This window comes from Homarus americanus, unplaced genomic scaffold, assembly GCF_018991925.1.
Source record: "Homarus americanus isolate GMGI-L3 unplaced genomic scaffold, GMGI_Hamer_2.0 scaffold45333, whole genome shotgun sequence".
In the NCBI taxonomy this organism is placed as follows: Eukaryota; Metazoa; Arthropoda; class Malacostraca; order Decapoda; family Nephropidae; genus Homarus; species Homarus americanus.
In genome coordinates, this window is record NW_024726972.1 from 8,031 (window position 1) to 25,002 (window position 16,972).

Here is a 16,972-nt window from a genome sequence, read left to right on the forward strand (position 1 = left end):
TCAAGGCCCCTGGCGGCCTCCTGGTAGTCCGTTGGGTCCTCTGGTTCTGGTATGGCCTTTGGGGGCCCCTGGTAGTCCAATAGGGTCCCTGGCAGTGGTATGTCCCATGAGGGCCCCCTGGCCATGGTAGGGCTACTGGGGGTCCCCTCTAGTTCCCTAGCCTTGGTAGGGTCCACTGGCATGGTAGGGCCCCCTGGTAGTCGAATGGGGCTCTTGGTCATGGTAGTCCCATGGGGGCCCTGGTCATGGTAGCCAAAAGGGAACCCTGGCACTGGTAGCCCCTGGGGCCCCTAGCAGGGCCATGTTTGATAAAAATGTCCCGTTTTCTATCATAGAATTTTCGCATTATCTAAATCCCCTGGCTTGTCCCCTAGGGCTTCTGGCAGGCCCCTTGGGTGCCTTGGCCCTGGTAGGGCCCATGGGAGCTCCCTGGTAGTCACATAGGGGAAACACATGACCAACTCCACAGTAATAACAAGAGGATGTTAAGGCGGATAAATAAAATATCCTTTCACAATAATTTATTTGATATCAATTTGGCGATAGATTCTTGTTCATTTAATACATGTATCACAGTTTACATACAAAATATTACAAAACAGAGCTGATTCTATACAATGACTACACATGAGAGAGAGGCACAGAAATATGTAAGCTAGTCGAAGTTTAGCTTTACTGTGAGTTGGATGTCGGACGGGGCCGTCGTCTGGGCTCCGGCTCCACTATGTCTACATGGGAAAAATTATCTCTCAAACTTGATTAGGGACAACATGGTAATTGTCAAATATAAATTTTTAAAAATCGTATACCATGTTCTATCTAATCGGCAGAATGTTAAATGATTTCTTTTTTTCTTATGCGTTACAGAGAATTCTCATTAACTTCTAAATTATTTTGTGGCTATCCCTGGAGACCTTCAACATAGGCTAAAGGAACATGAATGGCTGAAAAACTATAACAAAATATTGTTCATAACAGAACCGAGAGCAAGGACCTCACTGCATGTGTTGGTGTCTGTAGGTGGTGGTGTCTGTGCTAGACGAATCAGCTGTGGGGGTGATAGTTAAAAACATTATTGCTACAAGTCTGTAAGCAGATATGTCGCATTAAAAAATATGAAAAACATAAGACTGTCAAAACTGACACCTAGAGTTTGTGTGACATCTAATGCATGAAGGATTATATTTTTTCCTGGTATTTTTGTTAGAATGAAATAGAAACACCTATGAAAGAATAATGCACAACTGAGAGGAAGCATATTACATAATCATTATTAGGATCTGCTGAGAGGACATATCCTATGGAATGATGATGGGCCAAGCAACAAACAACGAACGTGTAAGAACAGTCAAACGGCTTAAATCATGCCAAGCTCTGATACTGGGAACTAAAGTACGTATAATGTCTCTGGCTTAAATATCTACATCCAATAACAAAGTGAAGTCAAATTTTATTCACATTCATACAGATTTTAGCATTAAATTAAAAAATCAATATTCAGTCATGTAAAATTTTTGATATTAGCTTTTAATTTCAGTTTAAGACAAACACTACGAGAGTTTAACTTACAAATATAAACTGAATAAAACCCAGATGGACAATGGCTGCTTCCTAATACCTGAACTTGGATGATTTATTCCATGAACAACTTTCTGTAACAAAGCAGACGTCAGCAAACAAAGTCTAAATGTGCTCAGCCGCATCACTGTTATACTGTATTGCTTGAAGGAATACTTCATAGACTTGTTCCAATCGTCACTAAGAGAAACTTTTTTCAACTTCTTTACTGTTATTTTAGCGTCCTTACTGTGCCTATCTACATTATTTTCAAAATTGTGCAATAAATACGTCCACGCAATAGAATCACTGCCAGTCACTTATAAAATAGTTTATGTCCGCAGTGTTCCTGGTAGTGTGGTCTCACCAGCAGGAGGAAGCAGCCACGAGATGCTTGCTAAAATCATGTGCAAAACATCTTTCACTGTGCTTGTTTGCATCCATTTTGGCAGTTCCTGAAGACCTCCGAGTCAAAGTTTTCAATAAAAGAAGTCTTAACACTCTCCTGGACAGAGGACATAATAAAACCTACATTTTATTTTACCTGCCGGTGCTTAGGAGTTTTTGAACTCCTCCTGCTGAAGACCTGACTAGGATGATGGGCTTTGTTACTCTCGTCACTCAATTCACACGAAGGAGCACGGGAAGAGGCTGAGGCAGAGGGTTGCAATCATCTCTTAGGGTTTGCAACACTCAGTTCCACCTGATTATCAATACCTAAATGCAAATTATCTATCATAATGATTATCATGAGTAGTTTTGTCACTTGCACACACCTACATTCATAAAGCGTAAAGGCCTTTAATGGGTTTTAAAGCACTATACACGTATGTACACAACTATGACTGTACAGAGGCCCTAGCAGTGGCTGTAGGCAGGAGGCGGCGGGTGCCTCTCCACCTGAGCTGTTCCAGTGTTCTCATGGATGGGAGCCAGGGGGGGCTTCAGCTTACATACCACTTGCTCACCACTCAGCACTGCTACAGTCATTTCTCCTAGTTGTTGAAGCTGCTGCAGGTCTCGATGCCTTTGAGCAGCCTCCCAGTTCCGTAAATTGGGCTCACTGAGGGGGTGTACCACAGGCAGAGGGTGGCCCAAGGCTGCTAACACTGCCTGGCTGTACTGTGGCATAGCATCAACAAACTGCCTCCCACTGTCTACCAAGTGCTGACCACTGTTGGCCAAGTGAGGCCCACTGTCCATGTACTGCTGAGTGGCGATGTGACCATTGCCGGGAGGGAGGGCATGGGCTGAGGTGACGGCAGCATGGGTCATAGGGAGGATGTGGCCGGGGCTAACCATGGTGTGGTCGAGTGGAACTCCAACACCCAGCCTGCCACCAGGAAGAGTATGAGTTTGGGAGTCATCCATACCTTCTTGGTGACGGAGGCGAGCTTTGAGTCGTGGGTCATACTGTGGCTGATGGTGGTGGGAGGCTGAGTGACGGTCAGGCAGGGTGTATGGTAGCAGTGGGCGGTGGTCACCATAGCTCCGTGATGACTGGCGAGAGATGTCAGAACTGTGACGTCGGCCGTCCTCGTCACTCAAGTCACTCACTTGTAGTTCTGAGCGACCCTCTCGCTCTATTTCCTCATAGACAGGGTCAGCACCCCCGTCCATCGGGCCCTGGCGAGCGGTGGCTGCACCTTCTGGGATCTCAGTGTATGTGTGGTTCCAGGGGGAGTGGGTGCGGTGGCCACGGGCTGTGCTGGTAGAGGCTGGGAGTCGCAGTGTGGGTGTGTCCCCTGCTAGGCGGTAATCAGGGAGCAAAGCCTCTGGTCCAGGCGGTGGCTGGTCATGGCTACCACCGCCACTACCACCACCACCACCTGCAGCAGCAGCAGCGGCGGCAGCGTTGGCAGTGGTAAATGGGTTAACAAGATGGTCCGGGGGCAGATGAGGTGCTATGTTGTTGTTGAGGCGCAAGGAGGCCAGCTTGGCAGCAGGGCCACTCCGGGGCGAGTCCTCTTGTTCCGACCCTCCGTGCCCACTATCACGACCACAAGACTTGAACGAATACTTCTGAAAGAAATGAGTGGATTAGTTTTCTATTAAAGAATATAAGAAATCATCATATATATAAAGTTTATGTTTTAATATACAGAATTGAAATTCCATATACTGTACAAGACAGTACTCAGAGTTGCCCTATACCACGTAACAGCCCTCGACAATCTAGAACATCTGCATAGCCCTAAATAGCCCAGGATATCTACTAAACCCTAGGAAAGTCCCAGCCAGTCAAGTGCATCTGAAGTATCTCTCGAAATAACCCGTGTTAATCATAGGGCATCCAAGTGCTTCCCTGACATTCCAGGGTATCACATGGGCTTCCCTGACAGCCAAGGGGATCCCAAAAGGCTCCTTAGTAATCCCAGGGTGATTCCCAGTGCCTTTTGGACTGCCAATGACCTCTCAATACAGAGCAGTCCCAAACAGTCCCTGACAGTCTTAGAGAGCACAGAGCAGCTTCAGACAGCCCAGGGTATCCTCCTGGCAGCCCAGGACAACTCAATGCAGCCAAAAACTACTTGAAGCTGCCCTTGGCAGCACAAGACAGTTCAAGACTGAGAGAGCCATGGCAGCTGCGCCGTCTCACCTCATCTTCGTGGTCGTGCGCTGCGGTGCGGGCATGAAGAGTGTGGTGATGGCGAGCTGAGCGGCCGCTGCTGTTCCTCTGAGGGGTGCGGGAGAGCGACCCCCGGGACAAGGATGCCCTGGAGAGGGATGCCCTCGAGAGGGAACCCCCCCTGAGGGGACCCGTTGTTATGGGTGCCTGGGGCAGACCCCCCGCTTGTGACGAGGAGGTCGTGGTGCTGCCCTTGCTGCTCCCCCGCGTCCACCGACCTGACGTCAGCCGCGGCACCAGCTGGGGGAGGACACCACACACCTTGTTAGACACACCTGGGGCACTACCCTCCTCCCTCCCTCCCACTAATACATACAACAATCACTTTTATACTCATAGTTATTGTATATTACAGTCAAGGGTTATCTTAATTAGCAAAAAATTTCTTACAGCAGTGCACAAAATAAAAATTGGTAAAATACTTATAATCTGTTAAACTTAAACATAAAACCCTAAACCCATTACGTTAGTGCAAACACAAAGCTCAGGAACATACATGATGGCTACTAGAACCAAGAATAAAATAAAATATAAAAAATGAAAAAAAAATACATAACATGAGAAGGCCCGTACCAGTGAGCCTGTGTTAATACCGGCCAGGAGGATATAGGATCAAGGATTAACTCTAGGATTAGACTAGGACACAAACCATCACCCACCTAAACCCAAACCGGTGCATATACTATACCAGTTTGATTAAGATGCCAGATGGGGGAGCATTTTGGCAGCATTCCACTATAGGCAGCTATAAGGGATGAAATCTGTGTTAGCTGAGAGCCCTGTCCACCAGAGGAAGCCGTTCACTGGTAGATCACAAACGACCACAGCAGTGCAAGGTAAACTGGTTGCGGTTAGGTTACTTGGTACTCTCACATGGGGGATAGGAGGGGGGAGTTAATGTTGACCTGAGAACACCAGAATTTTAGGTACCTTGACCTCCCGTCGACAAGAAGTACACAACATGAACTGGAGAGGATTAGTATGAACAGAAAAACACAATAAACGGTGGATTTACATACGTTGTGAGCGCCGTGTGTGTGTGTGTGTGTGTGTCTCAACCCAACACCACCAATCTCCACTCGGGATGGCCCACTCACTAACCCACTGACCTAATCCCTATTGTTTTTTTTTAAGGATTTGCCACTCATTTACCCAGACCCTAATCCCATTTCTTGTTTTTGTTAAGGATTAGCCACTGAATAGCCCACTAATATCCATTTTAAAAGGAATAGTAAGAAAAAAAAAGTTAATCACCCAGAAATAATCACACGTTAAAAAAAAATAATTCCGTCTGAAGTCACAATTGACATGACCTCCATTGTGAAGGGTAAGTCAGTGTAGTAACCTGATTAATGTAGTGACCTGATCAGTGTTGTGACTTGGTACCCTTACTGGGATCTGGAGCACCGCAGCGTCAGATACCACCCCTATGAATTCCACACAGCCACAAATTGTCTCCGGAGGTCGTGAGGGGACTGAGGCGCCGCGTAAATGCAACTCTTGCGGCAATTATCATTAGCGTCCGTCTTGGGGTCTTCCCGAGCGAGAGAATTAGGCTTGGTGGGCAGGTGAAGCGGCCCCATTATCTGAAGGAAGGTAGTGGCCTCCAACCCACACACCTCCATTACCTGAAGGTGTGTAACGGCTGCCCCCTCCCCCCTCCATTATCTAAAGGTGGGTAACGCCCCCCCCCTCCCACCTCCAATATCTAAAAGTGGGTAGTGCCCTCAAACCTCCATTATCTGAAGGTGGATAGCGGGTCCCCTCCCTCCATTATCTAAAGTTGGGTGGTGGTGAGCCCATTACAGTGCTGGGGAAGGAGGAGGGGTGGGAAACGATTACCATTAAACTACTTCTCCACTGGTGCCATCACTCCCCCCCACCAAAACTTCGGCTGGCAGAGCTAAAGACCTAAAAATCCAGTTAAGGTTTCAAACTCTTAACGCCTGCCAGAAGACGACGGCATTATAAGATTTTTGAAGATGTAGGACAATTTATACTTCACTATGAATAAATCTTCTACTTAAAGCCACAGCTTGTACACAATACACCTACTTGTTGTTGGTCACACATCGTGTTAGTGTCGAGCGACTGTTTGAGTATTTTCACCCCCTGAGAGTGTTGCAGTAAGTTCTTCATTATACTTAACTTCTGCAGAATACATATCAACGACTGCATTACCTACCACAGAGTTTTGCACGTTATATTTGTCCCTGATAGCCACAGGGATCACTATAGCAATGGCAGACTTGAAATATGACTTGAAATATCATTACCAGACGAAGGGAAGATACCGGTGTTACTTTAGTGCAGCAGCAGCAGCTAGAAGGTGTGAAGCTGTACTACCTGTGAGGCACAGATACTGTCTGTCGTCTTGATGGACGTGTTAATTTAGTTCTCCTGAATGTCTTCCTCATCTGCCACTACATTTACCGTATTACTCTTAGTTAATTACATTCTGTTATACAGGTGCATCTTACACGTCCCGTCCAAGAGTTAAAAGTACCACATTAATTTATGGTAGGCAACGTGAAAAATGAAAATTAGAGTTTACAAAAATACTCGCAAAATGTATAATTTCGAAAAGCTTTTCTCGTTTAATAAAACGTTCAAGTTGGATTATCATAAACGTCAAGGTGAGGTAAGGAGACGTTAGTCGCTCAGTGATTGTGGGTGTAAAACTGTCTCTTCTCTTAAGGCTACGTCAGTCACCCGGCCGTCCTGACGCGCCTCACCCTAAACAATGTACACACCAAGCTGACGAACACCTTCCATCCCTGGTACGTGATATGTGGGCCGGGGAAACAGAGGGCGGGCTTCTGGGCACCAGGAGGACGTTCATGGTAGTTAGGGAAGAATTTCTTCCACCATTCCGAGTGTTACATCTGAGTCTTGGTAATACTATTTATCTGGACATTAAAGTTTTGTTTGCGCCGTTGTCAGCTGTAATTGTCTCCTGTAAGTGGCGCCTTAACCCTGCACCCCCACACCCTCCTCAGCCGGCCTCCAAGGCAGCGAGCATCGCTGATCAATATCTCATTTTCATATCTGTATCTGACTAAGCTAAACACGACATCGACTTATGGCAGGAATTATGCCAGCAAATTGGCCCGTGTCAGACTCCGGAGACTATCATAAAGGGCCCTCAGGTGTCATTTGTCTTATGTGTCAAGTGTCAAAAAGTCTGCCAGAGAGCCAATAACCCCCGCCATGTTGTCGGCAGTGACAGCCAATGGAAATTAATCTTGTTTCAAGACCTGAGGGCTTATTGGCTCCCCGACTACAGCTGTACTATACTACAGTAACTTAAAAATTGAGGGAGCGGCACACTTGATTTACCCATCGCATGCGGTAGATTACAAGTGTCCAGCTAATTTTTTTTAATATTGTTTAATTTATATTTGTTATGTGGCCGAGGGAGGGAGAGAGACGATACATTAATGCCCAGTTACGTCGGGGTGTTAACCTGGTCATGTTAAGTGACTAGAATGTGACCAAGTGAACAAGAGTGAAAGTCTTCATTAAATACGTTATACAGCATTCACTTTACGGTAAACTTTTACAATATGAGCTAAAACTAATGATTGTTTATAATATGCAAACGATAATAATTACAGTACGAGAACAAGGAATTGAATTTTTAATTAATACAAGAGCTCTGTAGATAACTGTGCATACACAGTAATACAATGCAATACTTGTAAATATATAACTATATTAAGTGTAAATGTCAATCATAACACAGCCAGACATTAAGTTCGCTAGCCCAGACCAAACCGTGATGGAGGGAGGTTCACATAGCTGTCATCATCATTATTATTATTATTATTATTATTATTATTATTATTATTATTATTATTATTATTATTATTATTATTATTATCATCATCGCCGCGCTCCAGTTGCAAACGTTGAGGACAGCAAAGTTGGGCATCAGGGAAGGCTTAATGCAAATGCAATTGGTCGTCGTTCTCTTTAACAGCTCAGCAACTTGACCTGTTTTCTGGGAAGCATTTAGGAAACTACAAATTCTATGAAAATCGACGATAATTGAATATAATTTCAATAGCACCCAGACAGAGGACGACCTAACACACACACACACACACACACACACTGTACGGTACATTGATATTGTATTGTTGAGGCTTTCTGCCATTGAGTGTTATGTGTAATGATTGTAGAAGGTTTGACAAGACTTATTGAAGGGGGGGAGGGAGGGGTTGGAGATGGCGGGGAGGAGTGGGGATAAAGAGAAAGGGGGTACAAGATTGTTGATCGCTGGTGAAATGGGAGAGGTGGGAAGGGATGCGAGATGAAGTGGAGAAGTGGAGAGAGTGAAGAGGCAGGTGGAGGGAGGAGGGGGAGGAGGGAAGGTCAGGGGGGGGCAACACGTCTTCAAACATTTCCCTCTCCTGCTCAGTACGGTATGTGGTGACTGGTGAGTTACCTTAAGACACCACAACACTTGGTCTACAGTGACAGACTCTACACTACCAGAGGCTCGCTGTAGAGTCCACCTACTGGGTTAACTTAGGCTAAAATACAACAATCTACGTTCAGAAATGGCTTAACAAACTGCACCGAGATTCTACCTTAACTATATACATTCACTTAACGCCGTTTAGTATATAATATTAAAGGTGTTGAATCTTTTCCCCAGGATTATATTTAATTTTTATTTTTGTTGAGTTATTTTTTTGGTTTAATTTTAAGTTAAAGAATTAAGTTGCATTCTTAATTCATCAGTGAACCTTTGTGAACCTGGACACTGAGGCAGGCAGGACGATAATTAATGCGTGCACTGGGAGTTAGGAGGATGGGGGGTGGGGTAGGGGGCACGATACTAAATCCAGTCACCTGTTTTGACATCACATTACGGTCGTGCATTAACAAACACGACGACAACAACCGCAACACGACACATTTGTCCTAAAGTACATATCGGCGCTAAGATATCTGTCCCATATACCAACACTATCTCTCTTAGGTACACAATACACCTTCTACACGACAAACAATTCATCAAAACCCTCCTCTGTTGCGTCACCTAAAACAACATGGTGTACCCTTCTTTGCACTTTATTTTTATATATATTTCTTTTCTCTCTCTCTCTTTCTCTAACATTCCTCTCTTTCCCCTTTCATTGCATTCCATCGTCTCCATTTGTTGAACACACCCCGGCCTTCCCCTCTTTCATTACTCTTCTCCCTTCCTTCCTCCTCCTCCTCTTCCTGCCTCTCAAAACTTTACCAACCTCTCCTCCTCCTTTTACACCCTCCGTCCTGACAGTTTGTGTGGCTCACCAACAGTCAACAGTAAAGGTTAATATGTCAATACGTTCACTTCACGCCCTACGAGATTCTTGTACTCTGCATGGGTACCTTGTGTAACAATTCATCTACCGTCTGTCAGTGGAACAAGTTGATCTACCATCTGTCAGTGGAACAAGTTGATCTACCATCTGTCATCCATTCCATGAAGAATTCCGGGTTAGTCGTGTGTGTGTGTGTGTGTGTGTGTGTGTGTGTGTGTGTTCCTCCCCCGGGCGGACAGATCAAAGACACACACCGTTAATTGAAAGTGAAGTTATGGATGGTGGGCACCTTTGATGAGCTCTGGGTCCCAACAATATTTGTAGACGAGATGATGAAGTGCCCCCCCCCCCTCCCCATTCGCTCTCTTCAACCTAGATGTGTTTTACGGCCCAATTTCCTTTTTTTTCTATCTCCCTATTTCTCTTTCTTTTTCTTCGCCTCTTGTCCTACAACATTCAGCAGGTCTTTACAGGGTCATTTTCAGTTTTAGAATATACTGGCTCTTCTAACTGGCGTTTTTTTTATCTCCTGCTAAAAAAAACATGATCCGTAATCCCAACTTTACTGTTAACAAAAAGCTGCACAAAAGTCCGGCAGGCGGCTGATTAAAAGAAACTGGATGGAAGACTTGCATAATTACACACCCGCATTTATCGTCTGTCCTTCCAAAGTAAAATTAACAGCTAATTTTCGATTGTATATTATGTTCTTACGTGACACCACCACAAAGTAATCCCCATCGCTGTGGATACTACCTGACAGGTTTTCACAATAGGGTACACCATGACACGTGCTAATACCTCAAGATTTATACTCGAGATCCAGGTGGTTTAGCACTATGTTCCCTGATCGATGGTATTCAGAATTCTTCGATTATTTCCCCGATAAGGGCCTGAATTTCGGAAGGGAAATAATCACCCAACAACTTACCAACGGTTGTAAGGAAGAATTAAGGAAGCACAAGAGATACATTATGATAAAACAGCTGGAGAGAAAAGCGTAAAATAAATTACGATATATACAGGCATAAGTAGGTTATATTGAGTGAATAAACAGCAGGATTCCCCCGACCCTCTCAGACGGGAGGCAGCGAGCGGGAGTCTCCTCACCATCGTCCCCAGAACACAACAGCTCCTGGTCAGCCGGCCTCATCCTACATGCATGAGTCGACCTCCACGCCAGTTTTGACCGAGCGTCTGATAGCAAACTAAGGTCAAACTAGGTCAAACTAGGTCGATTCCCATGCATGTTGGTACAGCAGCGACCCGTCAGCTCATCGTTGTGTAGTGGACGACGTCTCTGCTTACATCACTTTTCCCTCACCCAAATGTTTTGGTTGGCTGCCTCGTCCCGCCACTACTATGGTGTACAGCGGCATGTCTCATGATGGAAGACATCTGCATATTTAGGCATACATGCATGCGTACGCCAGTGTTGTGTGTGTAGCATTAAGTGTTGAGCTACACAGTGTGTAGCGTGTGGTGCTGACCTAAGGTACAGTACATGCTGCGAGCTACGCTACCCACCACCAACTACCGTCATGGGCTCACGGCTCCCCTCGCCGACAACACTTGCTAATGGAACCATCTGCACACTGGTCTGGTGTACATGCCGCAGTACCTCTTGCAGTTTCCTACCAAGAATATTCTAGTCAAGAGTGTAGAGAAGCGTTAATAGCGGACTTGTTGCTCTAGAGCCTCCTACCCCCCATACCGCCGGTTACAAAAGCAGCCCTTCAATTTTGGGAGTGAGTATTTGCTGAAGTCTTGGAGTGAGTGACATGGTAGCGAGCGTGCGGCTCTAATCGTTTTTGGAGGCGAGAGAATAAAATACCTTTTACATTGTTGTTGCTGTTCTTTTGGGGCCTCTCCGGCTTTCGAGGGGGAACTTTACTCTTGGGCGTGCTTGGGGCTAGGGTGGTGGGGGTGGGGGTGGATGGGGTGGGAGGGGTTGGGGTCTGGCCTCCCCTTAGGGACTGTCTGGTAGGATGTACAGAAGGAGCTGGGGATAGGTAGTTAACCAGGGCGGGAGGAGTGTGAGGAGGGAGGACACTCTCGCCTGGTGGTGGAGGGTGTTGGAGGCTGGTGGTGGTGATGGTGCCAGAGGTGAGATGAGACTTAGGCTGGAGGTAGTTGGAGTCGTCTGGGGTTAAGTGGATGGCAGCCAGTGGGAATTGCAGGAGGTTGTGATAGTGATGATGATCAATAGTCTGTAAGGATTTGGGGTTGTTAGAGTGGAGGGAGGAGAGGGCAGCCTGAAGCATGGAGGGGCTGAGGGAGAGGGCTGAGACAGTCTGTTGCTGGGGGAGGATGTGGGTGCCTATCGTGAGAGGGTTAGAGCGAGGCTGGATGTAGTGGTGGAGGGCGGCTGAGGCCAGGGTGGGGCCTGCAGTGTCATACAGCTGAGACAAAGTTGGGGTGGGTGGGGGCGAGGAGTAGATCTGAGCGGCATTGACCTGCTGGATGTGGAAGGGGAGGGCGTTCTGGTAGTCAGGAGGAACGGTTGAGGCGGAGGATGTGGATTCACAGGTTGAGGATGGGTAGACGGGTAGGTTGAGGGCAGCATTGATGGAGCCCACAGGGGCCCCGGTCTCGTCCAGGATGGTATGGTCGGCCTGGGATAGGTGGTGGGCGGCCAGAGGGTTGAGGTTAACGGGTAGCTGGATGTGGGTGATGGGGTGGGCGTGGGTGGTGGCGGCCTGGGCGTTGGGGCAAGTGTGGGCGTCGTGGGAAGAGGTACCCACTGTATGAGAGGCGTGCGAGTTGGGCTGTGAGTGGGAGCCGGCATTGTGGGAGGTGCGGGTGTCCTTGCTGGTCTGTGAGCGGTCGTTGGCGGCACACAGGCACGCCCGCAGCCAGGGGTGTCGCCGCCCAGCCCTACGTAACTCCTTCTTCACCTACCGGGTACAGACACACAACATATACCCACACTGTGAGGGCGGCGCGGCGGCCTGGTCTACCTTCCTACACATCCTCCAGCTCAAACAAACAAAAATTACTATAACTTACAGTAAAAAATAACTAACACTACAGCAACTGGGTGAAAGAAAAAAGTTTTGAAAAAAGTCTAAAACTACAGGTATCAAAAATGTTACAAAAATTAGTCCAAAATAAAAACTTGATGAAACAGGGTAACCGTGAGACACCACAAGGTTAATATATAAGTAACAACACAGCGGTATAAGAAGCTACACAAAATACTTTTAGTAAATTAGTCTTAAAAAAAATCATCAAAGGGGACACCCACAACCAAAATATAATATAAAATAAATAACAATTGAGCTCATTATGAAGGACGCAATAACTAATTACAGGTGTTAATAACATAAAACTTTTATACGTGAGAAGCACACCTGTTGACCAAGTTCTCTTATCAACAACTGTACAGTAAGTCATGAACATCCCTATAGACACACGTTCATCCATCCAGTCCACAGCCTCCCCGTGCCACACACACACACACTCAGAAATTCCACCACAGCACCATACACACACGGAACTTCCACCCCACACACAAACAACGACCAAAACACACACACACACACACACACACACACACACACACACACACACACACACACACACACACACACACACACACACACACACACACCACACACACACACACACACACACACCGCTACTCACCTTATCGTTCTGGACACAATGAAATATGAAGATGAAGAGTCCCTGCAGTGAGTTGAGGACGGTGAAGATGTAAGCCATGACGACGGTGGCTTGGTTCAGGTAGAGCAGCCCGAAGGTCCACGTTAACCCCAGCAGGAACATCAACACTATGGCTCCTCTCACCCAGGTCCTGCGGCGACACAAACTCACGGTCAGTAAAGTATATCCAGAAATGTTTGTTCCTGAAGAGGTTTACAAGACAAGGGTACACAGGGGTTTACATAGTGAGGGGTGTGTCATGTAGGGAGTGATGGTGTTGGGTGTGGTGGGGTGATGGTGGGTGGTGGGGTGATGGTGTTGGGTGTGTGGTGCTAGTGTGGTGCTGGGGGTTTAGTGGGGGTGTGTACTGGGTGTAGTACTGGGTGAAGGATGTTACTTTGGTAGGGAAACAAGCTTTATACAGTACTTTGGAGAGGAGGTAGGGAGGCGGAGGTGATGTGTGGTGCATAAGACAAGTGAGGAAAGTGGTGTAACGGTGAATGTCGTACTGTGCGTCTGAGCAGTGAGAGAGAGAGGCACTTGGTGGGGAGAGAGAGAAGAGGGCGCCTACTGTGTTTAGCAAGACCTTCCACTTACTTCCTCGTGGGACTGTGAACTCCTCCCCTCCCCCCCCCTCCTCAAAGGTCCAAGGTCTCGCTCTTCAGGTATTGCCAGACTTAAACAACAACAATAACATAGTGAAAAAGAGGAAGAGGATCAACACACAGCGTTTCACTCTGTATTTGGACACTCGTCAGGGGTTAAGCTGTGAAGGTGTTGTTTGGTGAAGCTACTGTCAGCACGGTTAAACACATCGCTGACGAGAACAATAACATGACCACACGCACGTCAGTAAACTTTACGACAAGTTTAAGGATGTTCGCTGCCCTGTACGACTCTCTGCCAGGATTCTAAACGGTTCGTAGGTGAGGTCTCCCCACTTCCTGGTGATATAAGAATGCATCTCAGTGACACACTTGAGCTGCGACACAATGGAGGCGACGTAAACAGTGTGGAAATCGTAACGGCATTTTACCTGGCCTTGATGCGACTCTTATCCTCACTTAGGGATGAAAAAATAACCAACAAATTTTATGAAAATTGAGATCTCGGCCACCAGCGACCATCCCTGGGAGAGAGAGGAGTTTGGAGGGCCTGGTAGTAGGAGGGGGTGAGGGGACCAGCTAGTGGAAGGAGGGAATCTCGTATTTGAGGTAGGGGAAGCGGAGTACTGACAGTGTGATGGTCTGTTGACTGTGACGACACGATGGTTAGGTTATGGAAATGTGAATACGTTGTATCTAGGGTGTGGTCGTGTGGAGGTGGTGTGGTCGTGTGTGCCAGCTGGTGTGTGTGTGTGTGTGTGTTAAGTACCCTGGGAGGACAAGGTGGCTGGGTCACGACTGGTGAGTGTTAAGAACTTCACGTGTCATCCTCCACAAAATGGTATAACACCATTTTTCTTCTTCACTCTTTATCACACTACGCTCCACTCTTAAACTATTTCTATTCCATCAAACCCACACACACTCCAAAACTCTGGCTATATACAGAAGCGTAAACCTTTAAAACAAGAAAAACATCCACTATTTTTTGAGAAAAGCGGTAAACGCCAAACACAGAGGAAAACAACTCGAGAGTGAAGCAGTCAGGTGAACACCCTCAAAACACACAAAAACACGGGAAAAAAAACATTGGCTGCTTGTGGAGGCTGAAGCAGAGGACGTGTGCTTGTGTTTCCCCGGCTTGTTCACTCACTAGGCCGCGGGTAACCAGTTAGTGATATTTTACCGTGAGCCTTGGTAATACTCGGGTCCACTAGTTCTGCTCTGGACGACGGCTTCTGGTAGACTTATCCTGATCTTCACAGCTTTCTATAACGCTGGTCGGTATTAGAGCCAGCAACCTACCGGCTTTACAACATACACCAACAGAACCCGAGGGTATTGGTACACCACACGCTGGTATACCGAGGCTGGTATACCTTCACTACACTGTCTCGCTTTGTTGGTTTACCTTTACTGTAGATGTTTTAGTCCATATGCAAGGGGTGGTCAAGATGGAAGGAAGGAAGGAAGGAAGGTTGTGGTGGTGATGGCGGGAGGGAGGGAAGGAATCCTGGTGGTGCGGGGAAGGAAGGGGTTGGGGACGTCGGGAGGAAGTCCTGGTGGAGGAAGAAGAGGGTAGAGGGAGGGAGAGAGGAGAGGGAGGGAGAGGGTAGTAGAGGGAGGGAGAGAGTAGAGGGAGGGAGGGAGAGAGGGAGGGAGAGAGGGAGGAGAAAAGGAAAGAGAGAATGGAAAGAGAGAGGAGGGAAGAGAGAGAGAGAGGAGGAAGAGAAGAGAGGGAGGGAGAGAGGAGGGAGGGAGGAGAGAGGGAGAGGAGGAGAGGGAGGGAGGAGGAGGAGAGGAGGAGAGGAGAGGGGAGGGGAGGGGAGGGGAAGGGAGGGAAGAGCCTCGTCCACTGGGTATTATCATCTAAATGAGTGGGTCTCTACATCCCGCTGCTCTCCCAGTTGAAGCTTAAAACCAGACTGTTAATTTTACATGCGTTGGCTTGTCATTCCAGGAGATCCTGTTGTTCTGTTTGTGCTCTGTTGACGGTCCTGTTGTTCTGTTTGTGCTCTGTTGACGGTCCTGTTGTTCTCCCGTTTGTGTTCTGTTGACGGTCCTGTTGTTCTCCCGTTTGTGTTCTGTTGACGGTCCTGTTGTTCTGTTTGTGTTCTGTTGACGGTCCTGTTGTTCTCCTGTTTGTGTTCTGTTTACGGCTCTGTTGGTTTCCTGCTTTTATGTACCGTTGTGGGGATGATTTTTTGCTGTCGAGACGAAATGCGTTGTGTTTACTGTGGAGTGCGAGGGCGAGTGGTGAGGGCGAGTGGCGAGTGGCGTGTGGCGAGGGTGAGTGGTGAGGGCGTGGTGATGGCGAGTGATGAGGGTGAGGCGGTGGTGATGGCGAGTGATGAGTGGTGAGGGCAGGATGAGGGCGGATGATGAGGGCGAGTGGTGATGGCGAGTGGTGAGTGGTGAGGGCGAGTGATGAGGGCGGATGATGAGGGCGAGTGGTGAGCGAGCGGTAATGGTGAGTGATGAGGGCGACTCCAGGGTTTCCTCACCAAATGTCAAATGCCATTCCTCTCTCTCTCTCTCTCTCTCTACCTTTATCACCTCCTCCTTCTCTTACCATTCCTCTGTTGTATACACCAATTCAGGTTTGTTTTTTCTTAATTTTCACTTGGGTTTTTTTTTTTTTTTTTTTTTTGGTATCACTCGTTTCGCTTTTCTTCTGTTCTAAATTTACTTTCCGGACCAGCTGGCTTTGATAGTTTTGAAACTTGTCCGAGTTTATTCTGTCGCTCTTCCTGTGAGATTTTTACTGAATTTTTCGACACGTGTCAACACAGGAGAGCAGCAGGAGGGGAGAGGCGTGCAATAGAAGACTGGCTGGCTGGCTGGCTGCTGGTGGTGGTGGTGGTGGTGGTGGTCCTCGCCTAACAAGATACGTCATTCTTCCCTTTTCCTATATTTTTCTTCTTTTTCATCCGTTTCGTTTTTTTTTAGGGGGGGGGGAGGAGGGGGTGAACAAGACCCAGGGTGGTGTATGGTGGCTGCCTCGACCTTATTCTCTTTATAAACAGTTATGGAACTAGAGAAGGTCATCATCAAATAGTATTTCTTCACTTTCTTCTCCCAAAACTAGAGTAATTTTTTCTTCACAGGTTTGGGTTCTTATTGGTGGAGCGTCACAGAGGCCATGTTGACATTTGTATCTCACGCACGACTAACACACACACACACACACACACACA

At 47.1% G+C, this 16,972-nt stretch overlaps 1 protein-coding gene across 5 annotated transcripts in view; it reads right to left on the minus strand.

Moving 5' to 3' along the window:
* Positions 1-508: 508 nt before the first annotated feature.
* Positions 509-16,972, minus strand: part of LOC121865743 (adhesion G protein-coupled receptor L2-like) — a 100,810-nt gene continuing 84,346 nt past the window's right edge. The window contains exons 12-15 of one of the 5 annotated variants that reach the window (XM_042365282.1): positions 13,153-13,321; positions 12,249-12,401; positions 4,157-4,426; positions 509-3,576 (exon numbers count right to left, since the gene is read on the minus strand). In XM_042365282.1, the coding sequence (XP_042221216.1) occupies positions 2,416-3,576; positions 4,157-4,426; positions 12,249-12,401; positions 13,153-13,321 (1,753 nt within the window). In that variant the 3' untranslated portion in view covers positions 509-2,415. Of the gene's footprint in view, positions 3,580-4,156; positions 4,427-11,338; positions 12,402-13,152; positions 13,322-16,972 lie in introns of all 5 variants that reach the window. The other 4 variants (XM_042365284.1, XM_042365285.1, XM_042365283.1 and 1 more) reach the window with 4 other exon arrangements.